The sequence below is a fragment of the Dermacentor silvarum genome, chromosome 7 (assembly GCF_013339745.2).
Source record: "Dermacentor silvarum isolate Dsil-2018 chromosome 7, BIME_Dsil_1.4, whole genome shotgun sequence".
Lineage (NCBI taxonomy): Eukaryota > Metazoa > Arthropoda > Arachnida > Ixodida > Ixodidae > Dermacentor > Dermacentor silvarum.
This window is the reverse complement of record NC_051160.1, coordinates 90,661,804-90,673,814: the sequence shown is the minus strand read 5'-3', so window position 1 is coordinate 90,673,814 and position 12,011 is coordinate 90,661,804. Positions and strand designations below refer to the sequence as shown.

The 12,011-nt window shown below is 48.7% G+C and overlaps 1 protein-coding gene across 1 annotated transcript in view; it reads left to right on the top strand.

The window, feature by feature from the left end:
- The first annotated feature begins 5,042 nt into the window (after window positions 1–5,042).
- The window catches only part of LOC119458267 (peroxisome assembly factor 2-like), a 62,373-nt gene continuing 55,404 nt past the window's right edge, over window positions 5,043–12,011 (top strand). The window contains exons 1-3 of the mRNA XM_049671547.1: window positions 5,043–6,093; window positions 8,485–8,621; window positions 10,949–11,054. Of these exons, the coding sequence (XP_049527504.1) occupies window positions 5,539–6,093; window positions 8,485–8,621; window positions 10,949–11,054 (798 nt within the window). The 5' untranslated portion in view covers window positions 5,043–5,538. The remainder of the gene's footprint in view (window positions 6,094–8,484; window positions 8,622–10,948; window positions 11,055–12,011) is intronic.

The following is a 12,011-nucleotide window of genomic DNA, read 5'->3' as shown; positions in this document are numbered from 1 at the left end:
TTGGTGGAACGTAGTTCTCACAAACATATTAGATCTATATACGGCATTTCAACGCTAAAATAAACATTTTGTCAAATTTTATTAAACATTCAGGGCTATGTCGGAGGTTGTGAATACACAGGCGTACAAAGCCGTGTAGAGAAACCCGAAACTACCACCGAAAGCAGCTGCTAGCTGCCACACTACTTGGTGGAGTAAGACGTACGATTGAGCAGAAGCTCCGCCCCTCTAGCCTTCGCTTCACTGCTAAGATAAGTTGTCCCCGAGTATACTCGCCTCCATCTAGCCCTCCCCACTCGCCAAGAAAACCCCTCATTGATGATGATGGTTTATACTGGCATCCCCTTTGAAACGGGGCGGCGAAAAATAGTCACCTAGCCCGTTTGAGCTAATAGGGCTTTACTACATCTATCGCAGTCTAGCATTTTGCTTATGTCTCCTTGATCTCCCTCGCCACTAAGAACATCTACCTCATTGTGTACAGTTATATATAACGACCCCAGCTCTATCGAGCTCTCCGGGATTTTTTAATGCGTTAGCTATCTTAGGGCACTTCACGCATTTTCGAAGGCTATCTGTCTATCTATTACAGCGTAATCTGTTATGGGCTCATTCTAATAGCCGTTTCGGTTCGCGTCGTTGTCCGCCGCCGCCGCGTAACTGCTATCGCCCGAAACGCGAAAAAAAAGTACGCGGTCTCCACCAGGATCGAACCCAGGCCCGTTGCGTGGGAGTCAGGTACTTTACCAGTGACCCATGCAAGCACTTTCTGTCAGCGTCAGGAAAAGGCCCTATAAACGCGCCCTAGGCAGGCGCGCTGGCGGAGACGACCCGAGCCTCCTCCAGTACGGTGGCGCCATCTAGTTAAGGCACCTGCAAAAGCCGCATGCACAGGCGCGGACGACGAGATGCGATTCAGACGAAGCGCGCAATAAGCGCGATCCCGATGTGAGATGTGCGCCACGTAATCTCGGTACCTCTTCGGTACACGTTATGGCGCCTCCTCACAAGGTGCGAACCGCTGCCGAAGACGCGAATCGTAGAGCTACGTGCGCGTCTACAACCAAGCATCGGGCTCAGATCACTGCTGTGCAGAGAGCATTACAAACCGCAGCTCGCCGTCGACGCCGGACGGTCAGTTGTGATCGCTCTTGTCAAAACGAGGCGAAGAGACATTGTCGCGAACACCCTGTGTTCGTGTTGCCGAAATCGCTACTCTTAAGCCGCTCCACCAGCTTAAGCTGTGACTGCGCTGCGTGTGCCCCACAGGCATGTGACTTGTCCATCTATCTATCTATCTATCTATCTATCTATCTATCTATCTATCTATCTATCTATCTATCTATCTATCTATCTATCTATCTGTCTATCTCTGGGTGGTCCGTGGTCGAATGATTAGCGCATCCAGCTGCTGTGCTGAGGTAACAGGGTTCGATACCAACCATCGGACCAACGTGGATCCCTGAGTATCTGCCACTTAGTGTGCAGCAAGCAAGGCAACAATTCTCAGCGTTCGCACTTCCATACCAAACCTCAGTGTCACTCATCGAGTGGAAAAAAACTGCGTTCTCAGGCACCGGCGCGCCATGCGTCTCGTCTCGGAGGCCGCGCGCGGAGTTCACGAGAGTGCTACTAGATGGCGCAGCGCATCCAAAAAGACGCGCGAGGGAGGTGTCCGGTTGCCGCATGACGCGTTTCTCAGCGTTCGCACGCACCGGCGCGCGCCATGCATTTCGGAGGCCAGCGCAGGCTACACGGCGCCGGCGGCGATAGATAGCCACGAGTGTTCCTAGGGAAGCGAGAAAGAGGAATCCCGTTGCAGTACGCGCCTCATGCATAACTCGTTTCTGCGGTGGCAATATACCTTATGTCGCTATAGATTGATTCAGTGCTAAACGCATTACCGTCCACAGTGATCGTGAGATGGGTTCTGCCGCAATCGTTTTCCACCAACACTCTAACCGTCTCGTATTACCTCGACCGCTGATCAGTTTCTGTAGCGCGCTACTAGTGCCACTGAGATCCGACCAAAAAGACGACGACGGCACGCCCAGCACGCTGACGGTGCGCGAGATATTGGAATCGGCAGTTACGAGATCGAAGGCTCCTGCCAGATTGAGCTGGGCGCCCTGTTTCAATATATAATTTGTGGACACCAGACAGACCAACGTCTGTCTGGTTTTTCTTCGCCTACACTTCCATCCGCTTTAAGTCCCGGCGCTTCCGAAAGGTGCTTCTTGCGAGCCACCGGCCTATCTGAACGACTGTGATTAGAACGCTCTTCCGGCGTGTGCGTTTTTTTTTTTTCTTCTTTTGTGTGAACTTTCTTTTCTTTCTCACTCTCTCTCGCTATTCTTTTTCTAACCCCTATTTCCCTACCCCCAGCGCAGGGTAGCACACCGGATTCTAACATCTGGTTAAGGTTAAACTACCTTCCTTCCTCACCCTCTCTCTCCAAAAGGTGCTTGCTGGATGAATATCTTGGCATTCAGTAACAATGTGCTGAGTCGTCTCCAAACTTTTGCTGCCGCAGGCATATGTCTCACCCTGTTGCGAATATTTGCGTCGGACTATTTTACTCATTTACTCGCCAACACTAAGCCTCTGGCCGCATTAGATTGCAAGTTCAAGATATGCCCATTTCATACAGGAACGTTACAGTGATCTATAGCGCCAGCTTGTCGCTTCTACAAGTTATACATAAACATTTCCGACTGTATGGCAGGCTAATAATTAACATAATTAATCTGAATGTCGCATTTTACCTCCTTACATAAACCATCGCAGTTGCTAATGTTTAGCTCGACTTGAACTTGGCTGGAAAAACGCAAGCTTCTTTGGCATGGGCGTCACCGCCTTTTTATTGCAGGCCACAATTCAGTGCAAATGAAATAGAGTACCAATATATATATATATATATATATATATATATATATATATATATATATTGTTACGGATGAGGCATGTTTGTTTACAGGTGACGGATGAGAGTCTAGGAAAACAGTCCAGCACCGGTTTCGTTCTGCGCTCCGCACCCAAAAAGATCGGTCATCCTCCTCCTCTTCCTTTCGCCACAACCAAGGCGTTACATTCCCCGTTTCGCAGACGAAGCCCGCCAAGGGAGTTAGGGCTGAGTGATAGTGTGATATCGCTTGAGGCGTGTAACATGCGCAAGTTGAGTAGCGCTAGAGCGGCGTCCTGGTGATCTTACACGGGCGACCACATATGTTAAATCACTAATGCGGTCAATGATGGTGAAGGGACCGGTATACTGAGCCAAGACCTTTTGGCATAACCCGCGTCTGCGCTGAGGGGTCAACAGCCACACCAAGTCACCTTTTTCGAATGAAACTGAGTCGTGGCGGCGGTCATGCCGCTCCTTGGAGCGATCTTGTGATGCCAGTGTACGCAGACGAGCAATTTGTCGGGCTTCCTCAGCACGGCACAAAGTTTCGGCAACTGAATCCTCTGTATGGAGGGTAAAGGGGAAATGGTATCGAGACAGCTGCGTGGTGCCCGAGCATATATAGAGTAGGTAGAAATGTGTGAAGTCCGTAGTTTCGTGCTTCGCTGTATTGTAGACATAGGTAATAAATGGTAAGATGTCATCCCAGTTCTTGTGATTGGATGATACATACATAGCCAGCACGTTGGCCAGGGTGCGGTTCGTACGTTCGACAAGGCCATTCGTCTGGGGATGATGTGGTGTTGAGTGGCGGAACTGTGAAGTGCAGAGTCTAAGCAACTCTTCCACGGCGTCGGCGACGAATTGGCGACCATGGTCGCTGAGGCGGACCGTGGCGAAGAATCACGTATATATATATATATATATATATATATATATATATATATATATATATATATTGTAAAGGGGGTTTATGTGGGTCGTATAGCGGCAGCGAGAAACGCAGCACCAGCAGGTAGGGCGTAGCCAGAGAGCGAACCGGGTACGAGCCACACGATGGCAACGGGGCTGTTCAGCGTGCCGATCTTCTTCCTCACAATCTATATATGTCTCACTTTAGCCTCACTGTGCGTAAAGATGGCTTTTCCGGAAAATAATTAGCGAAAAGGCAACGCAGATCGCTGTTAATCGGACGTACTGGGGTGTAAAGTGTAAAACCTGTTAAAAAGCAGGCAGAAAGAACGCGTTTCTTTCTGCCTCGTTCTTTGTTCCACGGGTTTTCTACTTAGCGCCACAGTACGTCCGATTGAATATGCACCAACTCGCCCAACCTGGTACTCTGCTGAACTATACATCGCTGTTATGGTAGAATCCTCTAAGAGGATTCTGCCATTGAAGTCAGGTGTGCTAAAAAGTAAAATTAGCACATTTAAATAAATAATTTAATATCACACAAATTTGTTTGCCGGATTATGTCAATTAAAAAAAAGTTTATTGCAACTGTTTACTGCGCTGTGACAGTGCTCGCCGATAGAAACACCTGGTGTGTTACAATGCACGAACACCAGTGCTGGGAATTGGCTGCGACATTGCGACAACTAAAGGAACTGTAGTAACGAAAGTATATTAGTGTTTTTTGCGAGCGCGCCGCAGGCAACTTGGTTCTTGCACGTGCGCACTAATGGGAAATCGTCTGCATGGCGGCCACGGCACTTACGCCTTGATGCGCTCGCCAGCCATGCTTAGGGTTCATATACAGGGGCACTAGCCGTGTTCGCAGTTTCGCGCTTTTAGTGCGTGGGTGCCTCGATTCAAGTCCCACTGTACGCTTTTCATTTAATTAGCCTCGATGGGTGGGCGCCTCAATGCGCGCGCTTTTAAAAGTGCGCGCGTAATGGGCCTGCAACCGCAGCGCCGCCATTTACCTATCGATGACCTTTAAGAGAAAGTTATCACAGCTTCCTTTCGTCAAATTCCTTCTAATTTATATTCAACAGCAATAGTTTATTGTAGCTGCAAGTTACTGGATTCAATCATAACTAATTTATTTTCTTCGCTTGTTTCTGTTGCTCATGCCCAAACTTATTATTTAGCAGTGCCCAAGATAAGCAGTGTGGCAACCCTGGCATAAATGGTTCCGCCCAGCGACTGCAAAATGAAGTGCTCGCCTATGTGCTCGCGCTCGCTCGCTAGCTTGTTGAAAAACTCGGGACGGCTGTAGCAAAGTTGTCAGCTGTTGCTCAGCTCACCCGAGCGCGAACGCGTCACACACGAGCAACGAGCACCAACTTTCAACTCGCCCTGTCGCTTTCGTCTGCTTCTGCTCTGATTGCGCGTGCGCGAGCGAATCTGTCGCGAGCAAAGTGCGCGAAGTTTCAGCGAAAACGGGCTTCGCACAGTAGTCGCGTGCTTGCTTAAACTATTTGCGTTGACAAGTTGAAAAAGACCATCTCAAAACAGCGCACCTGTCGCTCTGTGACGTTGACCTTCGATCGAACGTAGGCTGTGCTAGCGCAACGGAGCTTATTACTACGGCAATGCTCCCCTGAACGAGGAAGTCGGCTGCGAGTGACTCTCATCCCTTCGGTACTACGTGGCATCCACAAGTAGTGTTTGGAAAGCAGCGTGTCACGATGAAGCGAGTTCGAGCCAAGCTGCGCCTGATGCCCGATTCCGCCTCCAGTGGCCGTGGCGACGACAATGACCTACGCGTCAGGATCAGCCAAAGCGTCGCCGAGGAACTGTCGGTGGGCAGCACGCCCGACGACGGTACTCTGGCCCTTGTCGACCCCGAAAACGTCGCGCTCACGTGTCCGGGCCTCTTCGTCGACTACGCGGTCGTCGGCGATCGCGAAGTGCCGAGTTCCGCGTCCTCTGGAGACGCCGCCGCGCTCTTCGTGACTCGGGAGTTCTTGAAGCGCCGACGAGGATGGGGCGAGGGCCAAGCGGTGGACGTTCTTTGTGGAGTGCGATGTCCGCGCCTGACCAAAGTGTCGTTGCTGGCCAGGAGCGCCGAAGCGTACGCCAGGCTCAACAGCCCGAGCCTCTGGGAGGCCCTGGGCGGCGGAGAACGGAGCGACGGTATCCTGTGTCGCATGGACGACAGCCTGGCCGCCTTCGGAGGGGACGCGGTGCTAGTGGTCGACTGCGAGCCGACGCGCCAGGGACTCATAGTTCCCGAGACGCAGGTGCTCGTTGTTGTGTGCATGTAGTACTACGTATGTTCGGTGGCTGCACGAATTGATCTACGTGCGTCACGACATCGAGTGTATTTGCCTATTAGCCGTGCCTTAGGGCTGCTTTGTTGCAAACAATTGCCTCCCCCCATCTCGCATGATTAGTTGTTTGACATGCAGTTCTTCTCAAAGGCGACGAGGAAGGAGCATAGGCGAAAGGCGTGAAACACCGCTTGCAAATATGTACATGTAAAATCAAAAAAAGGGGGCTGACAGATGGAGTAGCACACGGGGTATAAAGGTTATCGAAACGTTGGCCAGCCTTTCTGAGGTACCTTATCCATGTTTATAATCTTTATCCCACATATGTACATATAAGATATTTAGGTGGAAAACGCTCTCTGAATAATGTTCTTGTCACTCCAATGTGGCACAACACATCCAACTCATTGCTAGTAATGAGTTCTCAAGAGATTGCACCAGCTGCATGTGGTGCAGACCAGTTTTCATCACACGGACTCGCGAAAGGCTAAACGTTAGGTCCACAAAACTGTAGGCAACACGGCTACGCAGAAAGCTACTCTGATCATTTGGCGCATTGACATGCTGAAATGCCTACCTGTTGGTAATGAGTACGTGAAAAGCATAAAAAAAGACTTGGACAAAAGTAAAGGGACACATAAAACACAGAAGCGCAAAAGTAAAGGCACGCATAGAGCGTGCATGTATGTAAAACGCAGGATGTCCGTGTGCGTTTCATGCGGGCCTTTACTCGTGTCTTTGTCATTTTTCATGCCGTTCACATACCAATTAGAGGAACGAACCAACTAGGCCACACTAAATTTTTGGTTCGCAAACTACCCGCCACGATGGTGCAGTGACTATAGCGTTGCGCTGCTAAGCATGAGGTCGCGGATTTGATACCGACTGCGGCCACATTTCAGTGGGGGCAGAATGCAAAAACGCTGGCATACTTAGATTTAGGTGCACGTTAAGGAACCTCAGTAGTCAAAATTTATTCAGAGTCCCCCATTACGGCATGCCTCATAATCCGGTTGTAGTTTTGGCGCGTAAAACTCCAAGGCCAGCATTTTGTAGTGATGCATTTTTCCGATGCTAATACCTTTTGGTGCATTTATTAATTCGCTAGTGGACAAGCGACGCTGCACCCAGGGTGGTGCGTCGAATGTGGCCCATCACGAACACTAAACGCGTTGAAAGGCATTAGCATGGGGAAAACGCATCGCTACAAAATGCGGCCCAGAATGTTTTTAGGGGAGAGGGGGGGGGGGGGGAACTGTGACGTGCACAATGTAGGGCAGAAGACAACAACGTGAAGAAAAGATAGGAAAGCATGGAGGATAAGTTGCAGTTGTACACTTCAGTTTCTGGTCATAGACGTGTATAGCACATGTCTATGAAGTTCTAAACAAGTGTGTAATCTTTGAGTAACGTATGTACTAGTACGCAGTGTTATGCACTTGTGCAATCTTTATCTACTTGTGTGTTACAAGCCTGGTGTATAGCCCCTGTCATTTCTCTTGAGAAATAAAGCACTGCTGCTAAACAAAGAAACGCATATTTGAGGGCCAATTTGGTATTTGAGAGATTATACTGGATGGAGTGCAAGTGGTAAAAAAAAAAAGCCACATGAATCTAGTACCATACCTAAAACATTTCTTCTTCACATTTTGTTTTTTCAAATCCTTTACGGCGCAAGGCCGCAGTGCTCTATACAGCTGTGACAGAGACTGTACAGTTTAAACAAAAATATGGATTATCACGAATGACCAGCAACTGGAGCGGCGAAATTGCTGTATGCAGTACTGCTGTAGATAAATAGATAGGTAGATAGTGAGAGTGTTTAGTCCTTTCCAGCGTTGTAGCGCAAGGGAGGTCGGCAGTTACCTACAACGGCATTAGAACGATCGTGAATTATCTCGCAATCTTTCCATCTCGCATTCGTTTGCAAGCCAGCCATTTCCAAGCCACGTCTGCTTACTGAACTACCCTTGAGTGTGCAGAATGGGAACAGCCCGATGCCCTTGCTGTCAGCGAGTCGTAAGCTGCCAATGCAGCATATCGCTATTTTGCCACCCCAATCGCTGGTCCCTTGTGCTAATCCTTTTTCATTGCCACTGTACGAGTTCCATATACACACATTCGTGGCTCACTGTCTATACTGTAACATTTTTGGGCACACGGTGGTAAGTTTTATTTCCAGATGTGGCAGCTGGTTTTAGTGGAGAGAGAATGCAAACCATGTACTATTGTGCTTTGTGTGCACAGTAGGAACACCATGTGGTAAAAAACTAGTCCGGAGCCTTCCACTGCAGCTTGTGTCATAGCACCCGAGTAGCTTTATGACATGAAACCTGATCAATCAATCAATCTTCTCTGCAGGTTGTGGTAATACGGCCATCGCTGGAATACACTCCGGCTGGTGACACTGGTTCGTGCGACGACGTTGTCAAGCTGGCTGGCACCATTTTGTACACCAGCCGCATTCTCCAGTCAACCCACCGAACCAAGCGAGACAGGTAGGTGGGCCCCGTTGGTTTCCAATCAGGGTACTTGTACCATCTGATTTCCCACCAAATACAGTATGGACCACTTATAATGCAACCGCTTATAGTGCAGGACCTATCCAGTGCGGTCTTTTCACACTCCCGTTAATTTTCCCATATCACTTCATGTATACACGTATCGCTTATAGTGCAGTTGCAGGAAACAAAATACCGGTTACAGTGTGGCTGCCTGGGAGTACGGAATTCAGCGGAGACGGTGAACGCTCCCCTCAAACGGGCGCCCCCAGGAGTGCCTGAGGAAGAGAGACGAAGTGGAGGAGTAGGGCACGTGGTGCGAACGAACAGCCAGTGAGGCTGAAACCAGAATCTTGAGTGCGAGTCGTGAAATATCACGGCGCGCATAGTGAGCGAGGGCCACAAAACTGCCAACGCCGGCCAACGCTCGCTTCACAATAACGGCAGTAAACGAAACTCAGGGAGCGGGCGGCGCCGGCACGGCACGGCGAAGGGCGCACGTGGAGACCGTGGAATGTGAGGGAGGAAGGAAGCAGGGAAGCGGATTTTGCCTAGGTAACTCCGCCCTTTCGGTGGCTCCCCTCGCCCTCCCTCATAGCTCCCTCACTTTCGACTGTCACCGTGCGTGCGGCAGTGCCGCCGCTCCAGCCGGCCCAGCGCCAGCTCCCTGAAGTTTCGTTTTCTGCCGTTATCAGGAAGCGGGCGTTTGCCGGCGTGGGCAGTTTCGTTGGCCAGCCTGGGACAGCGCAGCTGCTTCCCTCTGCGCGGTAGCCGCAGCGTGCACGGTCAACATGTGACTAAAAAGTAGAGGAAGCATAAAAGAGAAAGAAGGGTTCACTGCCATTTTCTACGCGTGACTACTGTAGCATGGCTGAGACATCGGCACGTACACGCATGTTCCGGCGCAACGCAGAATCGGCGACCCTACCATTTGAGAGAGGGTAAAATTTCTGCCGCGTTTTTTTTTCTTTCTTTCTTTCTTTTTTTTTTGTTTTGTTCGCGCACGACATTGAGGGGTCTCTCCTAAGCTTTTACTCTATGGCGGTGCCGGAGCAATGCCGGTCAGAGGCGCTGCCGCGTGACTTGGTTCGAATTAACGAGATTCGACTGTAAATTGAATGCAAACGTTCTAGCCGCATTCCTCGACTGTCGCATACGCGTGGCGGCTCGGTGCACATGTTTTGCCTATGTGCGGGCCTTGAAAATTGGTGCTTTGGTTATAGTGCGGATGTTCGCGACTCTGGCGACTTACGTTATAAGCGGTCTACACTGTACGGACAGTATATTTCAGCAATGATTCCCTCCAGTTGTTAGCAATAGGAGGTGCAGGAGAAAATTATTTTTGCACGACCAGTATTCATAGCAGTGCTGGACATTGAAAAATATGCAGTAATGTGTCATGGCGCCACTTGTGGTTTACAGTGATACTCTTCCTGTGATGTCAGCACTGGCTGATTCACGGAGAGGGTCATAGAGGGAGGTCAGGTGGAGATTACGTCAATGCCTGTTTTGGCACAAGCAGTTCAAATTAAAAAGCCACGATGGTACCCTTGGCAGCTATTTTCTGCGCAACAAAGTGACATATTGGCACGCAGAAGACAATGATAGACTTCTAGATGCATAATCTATCTATCTAACTTGACTTCATATTTTCCTTTAGTGTCCCTTTAATATTCAGTACACTCAACCACCAGGGGACTGAACTCTGAGGGAAAGCCAGTGTACCAGAAAATACAGACTAAAATACTGAGCAAGCACCCCCATGGGCGGGGGGATAATATCGAAAAGGGGGGAGGGGGGTAGAGGGCACTTGCTCATCTGGCTGCGAAGTTCAAGATGGTGGCCGGAAGTGGTTTTTTTTTCTAAAAAAAGAAAGAGAGAGGCATAGTGGTGCGCAAAGCAATAAAAAACTTTATTGGTGGGAGGGGGGAGAGAGAGGGGCTGCTCAGAAATGGGCGTCAGTTTGAAGGATGAAGCATCATTTGAAGTAAGGAAACGCTTGCTTGTTGTGGGGGGGGGTGCTTGCTTGGAACGGTAGACACACTTGAGAGTGGAGCATGGAGTCGCAGGAATCGGGAATGAAAAGGGGCTGCTGGCTGACATTTCGCTCTGCATAACGAGCAGGCAACTAACGTACACTTGGATTGCATCGACTTTGAGCAGTTATCCACCACAACGGCTCAGTCAGCGGCTGTGGCACCCCTCTGTTCAGCACAAAATGACAAGTTTGATTTTCAGCCAAAGGTAATCGTATTTCACTTGAGGGCCACAATGGAAAAAGATACTCGGGACCTGAGATTTCTGTGAGCTTTAAAATATTGCAGGTGGTCAAGATTGAACCACCGCAGCTGCCCAGTAGCTATTGCGTCCCGCTGCTGGGCTCGAGGTCGCGGGTTCGATCCCGGCTGTCGAGACTGTGTTTCGATGGGGGCAAGATACAATATCATCTGTGTACTTACATTTAGGTGTGCATTAAGGAACCCCAGCTGGTCAAACTTAATTCGGCACCTCCTTCTATGGAGTGCCTCATAATCAGATCGTGGTTTTGGCAAGTAAAACCCCACATTTTAAAGGCCCAGCGAGAATTAAATTATGGGGGTGCACAACCATGTGGAACTTTAGTGTATGGAGGAGACACAGAACACAAATATTGAAACAATACAGCAACGTTTGTAACTGAATGGATCAACACAGGTAATCGCAGCGGGAGAAAACAGAAATCAAGAAAAATATTCATCATTGTAGAATGATTGCTTGCTTGCCTTTTTTTTGAGCGCGCAATGAATGTAAAGGTCTTGCAAGTTTGAAAGTGTTTCGTAATCCAGAATTTTCTTTTGCCATGTATTACACATGTACCTGCATGATATGTTATGCGTTAACAGTGCCCTTCTGCTGTTGATACTTAAACCACAAAGCATTTCTTTGCTGCGGAGTGATCTTGATTGTATTGTGACATGGCCTGTACGTCTAATTGTGTGTCGTTTTGATGTGACCAAGAAATGAGGTTGCTCCCATTGGAATTTCTACTGGAATTTCTTTGATTAAATTGCAAATGCAGTTGAACAAACAAATAAGTAAATAATATATAAATAAATTAGTACAGCAGGAAAAATAAACAAGCAGACATCCAGTTGACATCTACCTAAAGCGAAGCATTCTTGGCATGATTGACTCATAAAACATGTCTGTGTTTTGAGGTATTAGTATTAAAGAGCAGCATGTCATACGAAGCAATTATTTCGTTAGCATTGAATTATATAGACAGGCTAGATATTATATACACATATTTACATGCAATTCATCTTATGTATATTTGTTGAAATTTGCAGTGGTGTGTCTATAGTGTTGTGTTGCATTCGTGGTGTTTCTGATGTGTTGGTTTCTTTT